The sequence below is a fragment of the Pogoniulus pusillus genome, chromosome 9 (genome assembly GCF_015220805.1).
Source record: "Pogoniulus pusillus isolate bPogPus1 chromosome 9, bPogPus1.pri, whole genome shotgun sequence".
NCBI lineage: Eukaryota > Metazoa > Chordata > Aves > Piciformes > Lybiidae > Pogoniulus > Pogoniulus pusillus.
Genome location: NC_087272.1, coordinates 40165600 through 40182891, shown reverse-complemented (window position 1 = coordinate 40182891; position 17292 = coordinate 40165600). Strand labels below are relative to the sequence as shown.

The 17292-nt window shown below is 54.9% G+C and overlaps 1 protein-coding gene across 1 annotated transcript in view; it reads left to right on the top strand.

The window, feature by feature from the left end:
* Positions 1-17292, top strand: part of DLC1 (DLC1 Rho GTPase activating protein) — a 165207-nt gene that overhangs the window by 41115 nt on the left and 106800 nt on the right. The window contains exon 5 of the mRNA XM_064149330.1: positions 16996-17029. Coding sequence (XP_064005400.1) covers positions 16996-17029 — 34 coding nt within the window. The remainder of the gene's footprint in view (positions 1-16995; positions 17030-17292) is intronic.

The following is a 17292-nucleotide window of genomic DNA, read 5'->3' as shown; positions in this document are numbered from 1 at the left end:
GGGAGAAGCACTGAGACTCTCTAGAGACACAGACTCCTAGAGCGGCTCAGGCTGGAAGGGAGCTCAGAGCTCAGCCCCTCCACCCTCCCCACCATGCCCAGGGACACCTCTCAGCTACACTCAGCTGCTCAAGGCCTCATCCAGCCTGGCCTGCAGCACCCCTAGCAAGGAGGCAGCCACAGCCTCCCTGGGCAGCCTGGGACACACTCTCAGCACCCTCACACTCAGCAACTCCTTCCTCAGCTCCACTCTCAGCCTGCTCTGCCTCAGCTCCAAACCATTGCCCCTTGGGCTGTCTCTAGAGCCCCTGATGCAAAGTCCCTCTGCAGCCTCCCTGCAGGCTGCCTTCGGCTCCTGGAATGTTTTCATCTCAGATGCTGCAAATGCCACAGGTCTGATGAAGTACTTTAGCTTTTCTCCTGCCAGGTGAGTTGCCTCTTTCCAAGAGATAGAGGCAAGCCTAATACCTTATGATTTCTACACCCTTTTTTATTTCCCTCTCCACCTCTGACACCTCTCACTGCAGGGCTTTAATTCACTCAACATTCCATTGCAGCACAGAGGCCACCTCAGTGGCAGAAAAAGCACTGCCAACAGAGAAGAAGTCCAGGGAATTTTATGTTTCCCTGCTGGTACATCTGAAGAGGCAGAACTTAGAGCTTAGGCCTTTGGCAGACTTTGCACCTTGAAAGCAAAACCCACACTAAAACTTAGCTCAGAAGCCTTGTTGACTCTCCATTGAATGTGCTCCCCTGCAGGCAGGCAGCTTGGGAGTCAGTGGCATTACATTTGCAACTGCTTTTGGAATCAGAGAATCCTAGAATCCAGCAGGTTGGCAGAGAGCTCCAAGCTCAGCCAGCCCAACCTAGCACCCAGCCCTGCCCAACCAACCAGACCATGGCACTAAGTGCCCCAGCCAGGCTTGGCTTCAACACCTCCAGGCACAGCCACTCCACTACCCCCCTGGGCAGCCCATTCCAATGCCAATCACTCTCTCTGCCAACAACTTCCTCCTCACATCCAGCCTAGACCTGCCCTGGCACAGCTCCAGGCTGTGTCCCCTTCTTCTGTTGCTGGCTGCCTGGCAGCAGAGCCCAACCCCACCTGGCTGCAGCCTCCCTGCAGGGAGCTGCAGACAGCAACGTGTGGCTCTGTTTCATTTTTTCTTTCCATGTTCCACAGATGTTTGAGCTTCCCTGAAGCAGCTCTGCCTTTGCCAGGCCCCACAGCCAGGGGCTGGGGCACCTGCACACCTAGAAGGGAGGGAGCTTTTCCAACCACACTGCTGCCACAAGGAGTGCCTGACAGCCTGTCCCCCTGCCCTACATGATATTTATACACTTCTGGGTTTTTGCCTTTTCATTTTTTCCCCTGGTAGGTGCTCTGACACACCTAGAGAAGAATGTTTAGCTGCTAGATCAGATTGTTTGCCAAGGGAGTTCTGAGGAGTGAGAACATTTGAAGAGCAAGGCCTTGAGTCACCAAGACAGAGCCCATCAGTCTTGTAACCCTATTCACAATTTCACAATACTTGAGCTGCAAGAGAAGGGCCAAAGGCAACAAAGCAGCAGGAGCCTGCTCAGAATGTGCCAGAGTTCACAGAAGGGTTGCTCCAGGCTGCAGTTTGCTGACCCTTAATCACTCAAGGTCATCGCTGGCTCTGCCTCAGGGCCTTGTGGAACGTGAGTCGGATCAAAGCTCCTGTGCTGCTAGCCAGGCTGCTGCTGGGGCAGGGTAAAAGCTGGAACACAGGAACTGCAGGGCAGCATTTTGTGTGTGCCTGCCTGTCAGTGTGCTCCTCTGTACTGCCATCCCTGTATGAGGCATCTGGCTGCTAACTCTGAACTTCATCTCCCACAAACAGGGCAGGTGCAGTCAATCTCCGCACGGGCAGCAGCTTCCTCCCTCTTACCTTTGCAGTTCTGTGCTGCCATTGCTGTAGGCACCTACATCCACAGCTGCAGCTGTAAACCACTTCTTCAGCCTCAGTGGTAGCCCTGTGGAGAAAAGCTCTTCCCTGTTGAGCCTGCCTTGGCTGTTGGTGTTACCTTTAGCAGCTGCATTGCATGGAGAGTGCTCCACTGCAGTAAAGTGACAGTGTGCAAGACTGGAGGGAAAGAAATGGCCTTGCCAGCCCAAATCTTGCAGCAAGCTCAGCACCTGTGCATGCACTGACAAAAACACCTTTGGCTTTGTGGGCTGTGACTTAGGCACAGTGGCTCACAGAATTCTGCAGTGGCTCAAAGGTCATCCACTCCGAGCTCCCTGCCATGGCCTCCTCTCAGTCAGACTGCTGCCAGGGAGCAGAAGTGATGTGGCAGTGATGCCATCCACGGTATAATCAGCTCTATTTCTGTGGGCTCTGCCATGTACCTGCACAGCTCACAAAGTGTTCCAAAAGCAGGCTTTGTGACAGTGGTAGACCTCCAGAGCAATGTCTCATTCCTACCACCTGCAGGTACTTGAGGGCAGTTCATGCAGCACATAAAGCCCATGCATGCGGTGCAAAGGCTTGGGTCGTTCTTCCACTGCCTCCCAAGGCTCCAAATGAGAGAGGCAAAGGAAGAGGAGGTGGAAGGACATTTTGGCCTCTATGCCACAAGGGCTGAGCATCTGGGAATCTTCAGAACTGGGTGACTCTAGAATCACAGACTCACTCAGGGCGGGAAGGGACCACAAGGATTAGCCAGTTCCAAACTCTCCTGCCATGCCCAGGGACACCTCACACTAGATCAGGCTGCCCAGCCTGGCCTTAAACACCTCCAGGGATGAGGCTTCCACCACCTCCCTCCACCACCATCTTCCAGGCTCTCACCACCCTCAAGCTGAAGAACTTGTTCCTCACATCCAGTCTGAATCTCCCCATTTCTAGCTTGGTTCCATTCCCCCCAGTCCTATCACTCCCTGGCAGCCTAAAAAGTCCCTCTCCAGCTTTCTCATAGCCCACTTCAGATCCTGAAGATCTTTGAGAGGAAAGTGAAGTGGGGAGAAGGGAAGGACAATGAGAGTCCTTCACAGCAAATGAAAGGATTCAGCAGCTCGTGAGGAAAATCATCTGCTGACTGCTGTGCCTGGCAGCGCTAACAACAGGGCAAATGAGCCTCCCTTTGGGAACAGGCTGTGGGCAGTCCTGTGCTTTGTAAAGACAAAATGTTCTACAGCAAAAACCGTGGAGTGGCTTAGGTTGGAAGGGCCCTCAAGGATCATGCAGTTCCAACCCCCTGCCGTAGGCAGGGACACCTCCCACTAGGGAATGTTCTAGGTTCTGCATCTGTTTGGGCTTAGGAAATCCCAAATGCTCCAGAAAAAGTACTCCTAGGGTAACACTCCTAACTGCAGGCAGGTCTGGACTGCAGCAGCCTGGACTCCTCCACACTCTCCCTGGTAGGGACCCCCCGGCAGCAGAGCCCCGCAGTGGCCGTTGCAGTGCACTCCTGCGCGGGGCCGTGTGGCAGCTTGGCCTCAGCTGGATCCCAGTGTCCCAGGCTGCTTCAGACAGGGTTTATATGGCACAGGCATCGTTTTCCTTCTGCTCCCTCCTCAGTCTGCATCAGGGTTCCTGCTTTGTGCCGGTCGCATTCCTTCTGCCGTGTGGGTAGTTCTCCTGCCCTCCTTGTACAGGATCTGACACAAAGAGCTGCTGCTCCGCGCCTGTGGCTTTTGACTGCTTCAGTAGCACAAATAATGCTGTCCCCACTTGAAATGGCTGTGTGAATGTAGGCATGCCTGATCCTGATGAGAACAGAGGCGAAAGCGCCAGCAGGCTACCACCATCCCCAGCATCCTTGGCCTTGGATTGCTGCATCTGGCCTGTGTGGTTGCAGTAGCAGCCTTACACCAGGTGCAGGGCAGAGACCAAGGGAAGGAGGCAGGGGAAAAGATTACAGGTTTGTTAGTGAGCTAAATGTCTTTAAACACATGATCTGATTGTCTCCTCTTCAAATAACAACAGCCCAGGGACAACAGCTGACATGGGAAGGGACACTGAGATGTCTCTGGGGGAGCTGGGAGAGAGGAGCTGTAGAGGAGGCAGCAGTGCCCAGGTGGGCAGCAGAGCCAATGGCATCCTGGGCTGGCTCAGGACCAGTGTGGGCAGCAGGACAAGGGAGGCTCTTCTGCCTCTGTGCTCAGCACTGCTCAGGCCAGCCCTGGAGTGCTGTGTCCAGTTCTGGGCTCCTGAATTGCAGAGAGCTGTTGAGGTGCTGGCAGGTGTGGAGAGAAGGGCAGCAAGGCTGGGGAGGGGCCTGGAGCAGAGCCCTGTGAGGAGAGGCTGAGGGAGCTGGGGGTGTGCAGCCTGCAGCAGAAGAGGCTCAGGGCAGAGCTCATTGCTGCCTGCAGCTGCCTGCAGGGAGGCTGTAGCCAGGTGGGGTTGGGCTCTGCTGCCAGGCAGCCAGCAACAGAAGAAGGGGACAGAGTCTGAAGCTGTGGCAGGGCAGGTCTAGGCTGGATGTGGGGAGGAAGTTCCTGGCAGAGAGAGTGATTGGCATTGGAATGGGCTGCCCAGGGAGGTGGTGGAGTGGCCGTGGCTGGAGGTGTTGCAGCCAAGCCTGGCTGGGGCACTTAGTGCCATGGTCTGGTTGGTTGGGCAGGGCTGGGTGCTAGGTTGGGCTGGCTGAGCTTGGAGCTCTCTGCCAACCTGCTTGGCTCTGTGATTCTATGATTCTAAGTAATGTGTCAGAGGAATCTGAGTGGTTGACTGTACTTGGTAAAATGGGATTGGAGATTCCTTCTGTACCAGTAACGACAGGCATGGATAAGCCATTGCACAAGGCAGCAGTGAGGATGCCTGCTGGGGAGAGACACAAATCAGAGTGGGCAGAGTCTCTGCTACCCAGAATCACAGAATGCCAGGTTTGAAGTGACGCCAAGGATCAACTGTTTCAACCTGTCTAGGAAGCAAGAGAGTTTACAGTGAAGTGAATAGAATAGAATAGAATAGAATAGAATAGAATAGAATAGAATAGAATAGAATAGAATAGAATAGAATAGAATTGTCCAGGTTGGAAGAGACCTCCAAGATCATCCAGTCCAGCCTATCACCCAGCCCTATCCAATTGGCTAGATCAAGTTCTAGGGTAGCAAGGAACAAAGGAATAGCAATGCAGACACCAAATTGAAAGTCTGGAAGGCTGGATGAGGCCTTGAGCAGCTGAGTGTAGCTGAGAGGTATCTCTGGGCATGGTGGGGAGGGTGGAGGGGATGAGCTCTGAGCTCCCTCCCAGCCTGAGCCACTCTGGGAGGCTATGCTAAGAAATGAATCCTTGAAGGCCACAGGTCATTGTCATCCAGGAGCAGATAGCCTCTAAGCTGGAATGCAAGGAGCCCTGAGATTCTTTCCCTGCTGCAGCTGGGCAGTAGCACTCCAGCAGTGCTGTTTAATTCTAGCAGTGTTGCTGCTGTTTCAGTACTGTTGGTCAGTTCTGCCCCAGGAAACACCATCAGCATCACCTTCCAGAATCAGAAATGGGCTTCCAGTCAGTAAGTCAGCACTCTGTATGGGTCCATGTGGAATGCACAGCTTGTTCCATGAAGTGCTTGAGAATCCTTTCCTAGTTCCTGTGGAGGTCTGTGTGGTTCTCTGACGTTCCCAGGAACGCTGCATGAGCTATTAGATCTCCTTCTTGTTTCCACTGCCCTTTAGTAGCTGAGCTGCCCAAAGCTGCTGTGCTGGTTTGAGGCTGATTGGGATATTTTAATGAGAGAAATTAGCTGCTAGGCTGTGAAAAGGAGACAGTGGTGATGTCTGCTGCACTCACAGGCTTGCTGAGATGGATAAAAGCAAGGGCACAAACACAGGTAAGACAGAGAGTCTCTGTCTGTTGGAGTCTATTTTCTCCCTGGGCTTCTGCTGCTCTGCCTGGATCTGTGTAACCCAACTAATCCTTCTGCTTCCAACCCCCCTTGCCCATCCTCTCAGCTCACCTTGCATGTGAGGCAGGCTCTGGGATAAGGTAGAAGGGTGGAGAGAAGGTGTTAGGGTGGTTGGGAGCTCCTCCTGGGTACTCTGGTTCCTGGCAGGGCTGTTGTGTTTCTGTGTTACCTTTAACTTGGGTATTTCTGTCTAGAGCTGTAACTGTTGTAACTCTCTGCTTGTACGTTGTGCTAAGCTGTGAATATAGAGCTCAGTCCTTGACCTCCAGCCAGCTGAGTCTAGCCTGGGTGAATTCATTGGGAGGGGGGCTGGTAACTCCCAAGCCATGACAGCAGCAGTGCTGCTCCGGCTGTGGCTGTGTCTTGCAGGCTGTGTGTGTGCCCTCGCTGCTAACATCAGTGCCCACCGGCTGTGGAGGGCAGCAGTGGGAGCTCTGCTGCTTGCCAAGCACTGCTGTTCCTACTGCTGTGCCAGGCAGATCTGCCCTAGTGGGTGCTGGGTGCTCTGGGGCCGATGCTCACTCAGCTGAGCAATATCCTCCTAAGCACTGTGGGTGTTCAAAGGAATTAGGTGAGGAGAAGTACAGCAGTTCTGGGGCTAACACTTGCAAGTGGACACTGGACACTGGAATGGGCTGCCCGGGGAGGTGGTGGAGTCGCCGTCCCTGGGGCAGTTCAAGGCAAGGTTGGATGTGGCACTTGGTGCCATGGTCTAGTCTTGAGCTCTGTGGTAAAGGGTTGGACTTGATGATCTGTGAGGTCTCTTCCAACCTTGGTGATACTGTGATACTGTGAAGTGTGGGCCCAGGCAGCTGTTGGCTGACATCCTGCTGCCCCTCTGTGCTGAGGAGCTATGATCTTCACCCACAGAGGAACAAGACAGGCAATGTTGTGTTATAGGGCTCCTGCTCTGCTTACTCCTGGTGCTGTCACTGGGCATCCCTGGGCAGAGCCTGTCTGCATCCTGCCCACGCTGCCCTGCACAGCTTTAGCACAGCACTGAGGGCAGCCCTCAGGCTGCTCTGCTGCCAGCTGCCAGCCTCAGCTGCCTCAGCCTGGCCCCACAGGAGATGTTCCCTGCCTGCAGCAGCTTGGGGGCTCTGGGCTGGCCTCTCTGCAGGAGCTCCCTGAGCTCCTTCTGGAGCTGAGGGGCCCAGAGCTGGACACAAGATTCCTGACGCAGCCTTTACCAGGACAAAGTAAAGGGGCAGAGAACTGAGCACAGCCTTCCACTCCCTCCTGGACTGCCATTGGCCTTCTTGGCCAGCAGGGCACACTGCTGGCTTGTGGTGGTCATTTCAGTGTGCAGTGAGTTGGTAACTCACTGTGTGGCACCTCGGAGCAATTCTGTGCCATCAGATCTTCAGTTCCAAACGCTGCTGTCCTGAGCCAGAGGAATACCTTGGTCACCACAAGCTGCACCATGCCAGCAGGCATTTAAGCAGCACCTGGAGACACTGCAGGAAAAATCCAAAGTCTGTCCCCCTTTGGTCCCCACTCTCTGGGCAGGACTGCAGGGTAGCTGCTTCCTGACTGTTTGCTGCAGCCGGCAGCAGGGCCGAGGCTGGTCTGACCGTGGGCTTAGTGAGCTGGGGGAGGGAAAGCTTTCTGAGCACCAGGCAGCCCACACCACACAGCCCTTGTTCAGTGGGTGCAGTCAGTCAGTGCCCAGGGAACAGCTCTCTCAAACTTGGTTGCAGCAGCAGCTTTTATCACTGATCAGGTGGGCAAAGCCTCTAATGAGGGTGAGATTGAGTTGGCCAAAGCAGTATCTTTTGCCCTGGCATTTGAAGTCGGAAAAGATAGAATAGGAATAGACTAGACTAGACTAGACTAGAATAGGATAGGACCAAACAGGTTGGCAGAGCTCCAAGCTCAGCCAGCCCAACCTAGCACCCAGCCCTGCCCAACCAACCAGACCATGGCACTAAGTGCCCCAGCCAGGCTTGGCTTCAACCCCTCCAGGCACGGCCACTCCACCACCTCCCCGGGCAGCCCATCCCAGTGCCAGTCTCTGTGTGTGCTCCATTCCAGATGCAGTAAGCAGCCACACTGGAGCTGGCCTTAGTTCTGTCAGTCCAGGGCAGGGAATGTTTTCATGGCCCATTGGATCTGCTGCTGCTGGTGAGCTCTTGGGCACCGGCCCAGAGGATAACGAGTGGCTGGATAAGTGTGTGCAGGAATGCAGGAAAGGCAGCTCAGAGTGGCTGGCTTTAAGTGTTGCCAGCAGAGGAGGAAGGAGATTCATCTGCTACAGAATGCACTTAGAGTTCAGCCTTGCAACAACATTCACTGGCATAGCCAAGGAGTAGTAAGTTGCTGCGTGGCTCACCAGAAGGCACTGCAGTCCTCTGGAGTCTTTAAAGCAAATTCACCTCATGTTTACGTTAAAAACAAGCTGGGATCCACCCTTCAGCCCTGTGTACCACAGAGCTGTGACGCACTTGCTGAGGCCTCTCTTGTCCCTGTCGTTCCCATGCACAACCACTTCTTCCTAGGGTGTTGGGAGGGTCGAGACCTGTACTGCCCAGAGTGCCTGCAACCTTAGTGCTCTGGCTTTGCAGCAGTGCGAGCTCCACTGAAACCTCAGCTGGGGGCTCATCTCCAGTGAAGTCTCAGCTGTGAGCTCATCTCCAGTGAGACCTCAGCTGTGAGCTCATCTGCAGTGAGACCTCAGCTGTGATCTCATCTCCAGTGAGACCTGAGCTGTGACCTCATCTGCAGTGAAACCTCAGCTGTGATCTGATCTCCAGTGAGACCTGAGCTGTGACCTCATCTGCAGTGAAGTCTCAGCTGTGAGCTCATCTCCAGTGAAACCTCAGCTGTGATCTTATCTTCAGTGAGACCTCAGCTGTGATCTCATCTGCAGTGAAGTCTCAGCTGTGAGCTCATCTGCAGTGAGACCTCAAATGTGAGCTCATCTGCAGTGAAACCTCAGCTGTGATCTGATCTCCAGTGAGACCTGAGCTGTGACCTCATCTGCAGTGAAGTCTCAGCTGTGAGCTCATCTCCAGTGAAACCTCAGCTGTGATCTTATCTTCAGTGAGACCTCAGCTGTGATCTCATCTGCAGTGAAGTCTCAGCTGTGAGCTCATCTGCAGTGAAGTCTCAGCTGTGAGCTCATCTGCAGTGAGACCTCAAATGTGAGCTCATCTGCAGTGAAACCTCAGCTGTGATCTGATCTCCAGTGAGACCTGAGCTGTGACCTCATCTGCAGTGAAGTCTCAGCTGTGAGCTCATCTCCAGTGAAACCTCAGCTGTGATCTTATCTTCAGTGAGACCTCAGCTGTGATCTCATCTGCAGTGAAGTCTCAGCTGTGAGCTCATCTGCAGTGAAGTCTCAGCTGTGAGCTCATCTGCAGTGAAATTTCTGCTGTGATCTCATCTCCTGTGAGACCTGAGCTGTGACCTCATCTGCAGTGAAGTCTCAGCTGTGATCCCATCAGCCCTGGGCATCAGAAGGGACTGAGTGTCCCTGGCTGCTCAGGGTCTTTCAGAGGCCAGAGGCCAGCTCCCTTCTGTCCGTCACAGGTGCAGCTCAGACCCAGGGCAGGCAGGACTGGTGGTGTTGTGGAGGCTCTTTCCTTGCGCTCTCAGTAGCAGAGCACTCTTCGGGAGGCCTCTCCAGACACAACTGCCTTTATATTTTGTTTCAATCTTCACAACATCCTGACCAGAAAACAAGGGGCATATTTTATCTGCCTTATTTAAGTTAATTGACCAAATCAGTTTACTGCCAAACATTTCTGACCTACAGGCTGCATCTCTCCCAGACGTTTTAGTCTCTGTGTTTGAGCTGGATGACAGAGAATTGCCCCTGGGACACAGGCATCAGCCCAGCAGCTCTGATCCACTTTGCTTTATGCAAGTGCTCTGATACTGGATCCAGGCTGAGAAAAGCTGAGAGTGCTCAGGTGGAAATTTTGATCCATCTCACAACAGTAAAGGACAAGGTCAAAAAGAGAACACCTCAGAGAAAAGCTACCCTCAGCTACTTGCTCGGATGCTCTATCTTCTGAAATGCTTCAGCTTCCAACGTGCAAAAGAGATAGGAATCATAGAATGATAGAATGGTTTAGGTAGGAAGGGACCTCGAGGATCATCCAGTTCCATAGGCAGGGACACCTCCCACTAGAACAGGTTGCTCAAGGCCTCATCCAACCTGGCCTTGAACACCTCCCTGGGCAACCTGTGCCAGTATCTCACCACCCTCATGCTAAAGAGCCCTTTCCCAATGACCACTTTCAATCTCCCCTCTGCCACTTCAAACCCATTCCTCCTCCTCTCATTCCCAGACCTTGTCAACAGTCCCTCTCCAGCCCTCCTGTAGCCCCCTTCAGACACTGCAAGGCCACTCCAAGGTCTCCTGGAAGCCTTCTCCTCTCCAGGCTGCACAGCCCCAACTCTCTCAGCCTGTGCTCACAGCAGAGCTGCTGCAGCCCTCTCAGCATCTTGGTGGCCTCCTCTGCACTGGCTCCAACACTTCCATGTGCTGCTTGTGCTGGGGGCTGCAGAACTGCCCCCAGGACTGCAGGTGGGGTGTGAGGAGAGCAGAGCCAAGGGGCAGAATCCCCTCCCTTGCCCTGTGCCCACACTGCTCTTGCTGCAGCCAGCACAGGGTTGTGTCTGGGCTGCACTCACACCGCAGGCTCCTGCTGAGCTTTGCATCAGCCCAGACCCCCAGGGCCTGTTCCTCAGGGCTGCTCTCAGCCATTCCCCACCCAGTGAGCAATCATTTTCAGTACTTTGTGATCAGTGGCGGTCTCAACACGGAGTGCCAGAGGATCTGTGGCCTTCTAGGGTGCTTTGCACCATCACTGATGGTCAGGAGGACTTGGGAATGCTTGTGCAATACTGATTCCAGGGGAGCTGAGTGAACAGAAGGTCCAGGCAGAAGTGGTTTCGCAGAGAACGTGTCCTGCTTGGAATAATATCTCCTAACTGGAATGTGGACTAGCTCAGGCTCTCCTCAGGGACTGGAGTTGCTGTGAAAGCCAGGAGTGCACTTGGACTCCTGTCTACTCTTTCACTCTGGGAAGGGTTGAAAGCTTAGGAACTGTGAAGTGCATTTTTTTAACATGCCACACAAAGCTTGGGAAACTTGGAACAAGTCAGGAAGAAACTCTGCAGCTGGGCAGGATCCTTCCCCGGAGACTTTCCCAATGCACCTGGGTGCCTTCCTGGGTGACCTGCCCTGGGTGAGCCTGCTCTGCAAGGGGGGGTTGGGCTGGATGACCCCTGCAGCCCCTAGCACTCTGTGATTCACAGAGCTGGACCTGCCTCCTGCTCTCAGGATCTGCAGTGCATCTGCTGTAAGCCCAAGTGGGATTTTCATGGGAATAGCGTGGGAACACAGAGCCTGATGAGATACTGCTTTGCCTTCTGCCTGCAGAAACCAAAACTAGAGCTCAGAACAACATAAATAAAGTGATATCATAGAATGTGAGCCCAAAGAAAGCCCACTCTTAGAGCTGGAACAAAGCAAGAGCTTGGCCAGGCTGTCTGCAGAGGAAATGGAGCAATCAGTGAGAGGTTTGATAGAAGCTCTGGCTTGTAATAGGAGATTGCTCTCCATTTCATGCACATCTCTGGTGCACACACACAGCTCAGTCCTTGCCATGGAAAGAGGCACAGCATACACAGCAGGGTTAGGAGTTCCACAGCCTGGAGCAGCTCTGCTGTGAGCACAGCCTCAGGGAGCTGGGGGGGTGCAGCCTGCAGGGGAGAAGGCTCCAGGGGCACCTCAGAGCTGCCTGCCCAGAGCTGAAGGCAGCCTGCAGGAAGGCTGCAGAGGGACTTTGCATCAGGGGCTCTAGAGACAGCCCAAGGGGCAATGGTTTGGAGCTGAGGCAGAGCAGGCTGAGAGTGGAGCTGAGGAAGGAGTTGTTGAGTGTGAGGGTGCTGAGAGTGTGTCCCAGGCTGCCCAGGGAGGCTGTGGCTGCCTCCTTGCTGGGGGTACTGCAGGCCAGGCTGGATGAGGCCTTGAGCAGCTGAGTGTAGCTGAGAGGTGTCCCTGGGCATGGTGGGGAGGGTGGAGGGGCTGAGCTCTGAGCTCCCTTCCAGCCTTAGACACTCCTCTTCAGCCAGGCGCTCTAAGCTGTTTGGTACCTGGGAGTCACCACCTGGCAGATTTTACCTTCTCATGGCTGAAGCACATTTTTACATGGACTCACTGTAAGGTTGTAAGTTTTGTATGTAAGGAGATGACAAAAGGCTGAAGTCACCTGGACTCTTGCCAGGTAGAACCGTTCCCAGGCTTGAGGGCTCAGGGATGCAGTTGCTGGAGCAAACGAGAAACAGGAGCCTTCAGTTATCTCTCACTGCTGCCTCTCAGGGCTGGGTGCTCTCTGGTTCCCAAGCCCCTCAGCTCTTCCAGCCTTTCGGAGCGTGTTGATGTGTTTGTTGCTGTAAAAGGTTTTGTGAGATAGACTGCAGCTGACTTCTGGGCTTGGGGAAAAGCTCCCCACGTGTAAATGAGCCCTCGCAGCCCCTCCGCTGGCTGCTGAGCGGCATCAGCACTCCTGGGGCTGCTGCACTCAGCTCTGAGGTGCTGTGTCCCAGCTCAGCCCTGCTGGTCACATGCAGGCTCTGGTTTCCTTAAGGGAAGGACACATCTGGCTGCTGGAGCTGGAGCAGACGCCTGTTGTGGTAGTACCCAAGGCTAGCACTGAGCAAAACCCGTTCTGACCTCTCTTTCCAGTATTGCATGTCCAGCCCAGTGAGTAAAGAGCAGTTCAAGTGGGTCCTCATCTGGGGGACCCCTGGGAAGTGTGAACAAGAAGTGTATCTCACACAGCTGGTTTAACTCTAGGTCTCAATATGCAAATGAGCTGAGGCCTAACAGCTGCTAATTGGTAAGCTGTGTCCCAGGGAATGTGTGATGGTAACTCCCAGGGTATTTAGGAGCTTGCAGCTGCTGCTCTGGGGACTTCAGCAGCCCTTAGGACAAAGGACTTGCTTTTGTATTGTGGCCAAATCCTGCTTGGTGGTCTGGAGAGGCTGCAGGCAGGCTGTGGTCTTGTCTGGCACACAAAGCATCTGAGAGGTTTCTGAGCACCAAGAGCCTGCCTTGCTGCGTGGCCAGGCCCTGACCGCCTGGCACAGAGCACAGGGCAGTGCCCCCTGTCCGCACTGTGCGGTGCTCTGCCAGCTGAATGCCAGAGGCAGGGAGCTCCCAGACCACCCCGAGGGCAGGCCTTTGGCAAGTGCCTCGTGGCAGCAGAGCTGCCAACCACCCAGCAGTAACTAGAAGGGGTCTGTGAGCAGTGACCTCAGTGGCATGTGAGAGGCAAGCGCACAGAAACCTCTAGTGAGAAAGAGAGCAGCTGGGGAGCAGCCTGCAGCTGGCTGCAGGCAGGCACAGGCAGTTGTGCTGCCACTGCAACCACAGCCATGGTGCTGGCAGACACTTAGCCAGGGCCTTCTGAATGTGACTTCAGTGTCTTTCAAACTCCACCTAATTGATGCAGCTTTCTTGTTGCGTGGGTCCCGATTGCCTTCCACTCTGCTTTTAGTCATGATGCTCTTTAGTAGGGTGCAAGACCACAGAGGAGAGAGACCCCCACTAACTGCCCCCCCTGCAGCTGCTGAGTCCTGAGAGCTGCTGGGCTTGGGTTTGACTTTTCCAGAGACAGATGGGGAAAACAAATACCAAACTTCAGAAAACTATGGAGAGCTGCACACTTCCATCTTCAACAGAATCATGGTCTGGAAGCACTCCTGAGTGCTAACCTCCTCACTGCTCTCTGCTGTCTTGCTGCTATGCTTTCAGCTCCCTGCTAATGACAAAGTAGTGCTCTCTGAGTACTCACACACTGGTAGTGTGGGCAGCAGCACCAGGGCAGGCCCTCTGCCCCTGTGCTCAGCACTGCTCAGGCCAGCCCTGGAGTGCTGTGTCCAGTTGTGGGCTCCTGAATTGCAGAGAGCTGTTGAGGTGCTGGAAGGTGTGGAGAGAAGGGCAGCAAGGCTGGGGAGGGGCCTGGAGCAGAGCCCTGTGAGGAGAGGCTGAGGGAGCTGGGGGTGTGCAGCCTGCAGCAGAGGAGGCTCAGGGCAGAGCTCATTGCTGCCTGCAGCTGCCTGCAAGGAGGCTGTAGCCAGGTGGGGTTGGGCTCTGCTGCCAGGCACCCAGCACCAGAAGAAGGGGACACAGCCTGGAGCTGTGCCAGGGCAGGTCTAGGCTGGATGTGAGGAGGGAGTTCCTGGCAGAGAGAGTGATTGGCATTGGAATGGGAGCCCAGAACTGGACACAGCACTCAAGGTGTGGCCTGAGCAGTGCTGAGCACAGGGGCAGAAGAACCTCCCTTGTCCTGCTGCCCACACTGCTCCTGAGCCAGCCCAGGATGCCATTGGCTCTGCTGCCCACCTGGGCACTGCTGCCTCATCTCCAGCTCCTCTCTACCAACCTGGTTGATTCTGTGATCCTGTGATTCTTCTTCCCTGGAGCAGCAATGTGCATTGGGTTCCTTAGTCCTGCCTCAGTGGGTGGTGGTTGTGCTGATGCAGGCTCCTTCCTTCCTGCTCAGAGGCTCAGTGGATTGCTGCTCTCTGGAGGGTTTTAGCTCTTTGTGGCTTTTGCCCATGACAAGAGAGATGTATTTAACCCTTCAGCTGGGTTCTTTAGCCTTGTGAGGGGAGGGAGCAGTGCTGTGGAGATGCACTGAACCCATCTGGCCAGGCAGCACAATCCAGCTTCATTGCTCCTCTGCCAGGAACGTTAAATCACTTCCTGGGAATGCAACTCATTTGGAACATATGGAACTCGTTGGGTGGAGGTCTCCAGTGAATTCAAAGCTGTTGCAGAGATGAGAGCATTTCTCCTAAGCACCAATCCTGTTTTCCCAACGGGCAGCATAGAGCAATCTGTGGAGCTGTATTAACAGAAAACTAAACCAAGAGCAGAACCTGCTGAGATCCTGACCAGGCTTTGCTCTTGGGTTCATTTCATGTTTCAAGAAATCCTATCTTCATTTAGATTTTTTTCCCCCTCTTCAGCTTTTAAGCAGCAGTGGAACCTTCTGACATAATTTTTTAGCTCATTTTACATCTTGCTTAGCAGAACTGCCCTGTGGTTGGGAAACAGACAGCTGAGCAGCCACTGTCCTGCAGGGCTGTGTGCCATAGAGAATCACACAGTCAGCCAGGGCTGGAAGGCACCACAAGGAGCAGCCAGTTCCAACCCCCTGCCATGCCCAGGGACACCCTACCCTAGAGCAGGCTGCACACAGCCTCAGCCAGCCTGGCCTCAAACACCTCCAGCCATGGGCCTCAACCTCCTCCCTGGGCAACCCCTGCCAGCCTCTCACCACTCTCCTGCTCAACAACTTCCTCCTCACCTCCAGCCTCACTCTCCCCACCTCCACCTTTGCTCCATTCCCCCCACTCCTGCCATTCCCTCACAGCCTCAAAAGTCCCTCCCCAGCTTTTTTGGAGCCCCCTTTAGATGCTGGAAGGCCACAAGCAGGTCCCCTGGGAGCCTCCTCTGCTCCAGCCTGCACAGCCCCAACTCTTTCAGTCTGTGCTCACAGCAGAGCTGCTGCAGCCTCTCAGCATCCTCCTGGCCCTGCTCTGGACACTCTCCAGCATCTCCACAGCCCTCTTGTCCCAGGGGCTCCAGAGCTGGATGCAGGACTCCAGGTGAGGTCTCAGCAGAGCAGAGCAGAGGGGGAGAATCCCCTCCCTGGCCCTGCTGGCCACACTGCTGCTGCTGCAGCCCAGGCTCTGCTTGGCTTTCTGGGCTGCAAGTGCACACTGCTGGCTGCTGTGGAGCTTCTCCTCCAGCAGCACTCCCAGGTCCCTCTGCTCAGGGCTGCTCTGCAGCCACTCACTGCCCAGCCTGGATTTGTGCTTGGCATTGCCTGGCCCCAGCTGCAGGACCTTGCCCTTGGTCTTGTTGAACCTCCTGAGGCTGTCTTGTGCCACCTCTGCACCTGCCCAGCTCCCTCTGGACGGCATTTTACGTTCTCCATGTATGAAAGGAAAGCCCAATATGGAAATGCCTTGGACACAGAATAACAAGAATTGGTTTGTTCTTTTTTTTCATGTCCAAATCTCAGAGCAATGAGAGCTGAAGGTGCAAACACTTCTAGTCCTTGCATGCTGGGCTGCAGCAAACGGAGTGTGGCCAGCAGAGCAGAGATGTTGCCTCTCTGCTCTGCCCTGCTGGGACCTCACGTGCAGCACCGTGTCCAGCTTTGGGGCCACAGCGCGGCAGAGACGTGGCCCTGCTAGAGCAGGTACAGAGGAGGCCACAAAGATGATACAAGGCTGGAGAACCTCAGCTGTGAAGACAGGCTGAAGGAATTGGGGCTGCTCAGCCTGGACAAAAGAAGGCTCCAGGAGAGCTTAGAGCTGTGCTTAAATATCTGGAGAGGACCTAGAGGAAGGCTGGGGAGGGACTCTTTAGAAGGGCCTGTGATGGTAGATGAGGAGCAATGGCTTGAACTCAGAGAAGAAGAGGTTGAGGGTGGAAGTTTGGCCAAGTGCTTTGCCGTGGGGGTGGGGGAACACTCCAAGGGGTTGCTCAGGTGGCTGGAGAAGGCCCCAGTGCTGGGGGCACTGAAGGTCATGCTTGCTGGGGCTCTGGGCAAGCTAACCTAGTTAAAGTTGGCCCTGCTGGCTGCAGGGGGTGGGTAAAACGCCCCTTGAGGGTCCCTTCCACCCCAGTGCCACCTGTGAAGCCGTGGAGTTGGCATGTTACAGAGCAGGGTACCTTTGAGTCCCAGCTGTGCTGAGGCAGGGGCAGGGCCCTGAGCTCTGCAAGGAGCAAGCTTTGTCGGCTCAGTCCTGTCTGCAGCCACCAAGCTTGGCTCTCCCCTGCTTCAGAGTGTGGGCATTGCCCAGGGGTCCTGTGGGCATGTGTCCAGATGGTTAGGCCCCTGGAACACCTTCTGAGCTCCATCTCCACCCTTCTCTCCTAGCCTTCCTTTCTCAGCAGCAGTTGGGCTCCTGTAGCTGGCGAGACACCCAGGTGGGAGCTGTGTGCTTCTCTCAGGGTGCTCCACACGCCGAGGCCTCAGGCTGTTGCAGCTCTTCTGCATGGTCACAAAGCCTACCTTAAGGTGTGCTGGGGTGCCCCCAGTGCTCTTCTTTGTGCTAATGCTGCTGTCATTGCTTGTTCTCTTGCAGGCTGTGCCGGTGCTCCCAGAGAAGGAGAAGGCTGGTGAGTCAATGTTTGCTCCTCTGACGGTGTCTGTGCCTTGGGTGTGGGGGGTGCAGTGTTACCCAGCTGAGGAAAGGCAGGCTGCAGCCCTGCACATGCCTGTGTGGAGCTGCTCAGGGCTGTCTGCTCTGGCTGCTAACCTGTTACTCGTTGGTGGAATCTGGTTTGGGTTTGCTGCCTTGGTTGCCAGCCATGGATGCCAGGGGGCTGGCCCGAGGCAGTGGCACTTGGTGGCAGAGTGGACTCTGTGTCTGAGCGCAGCA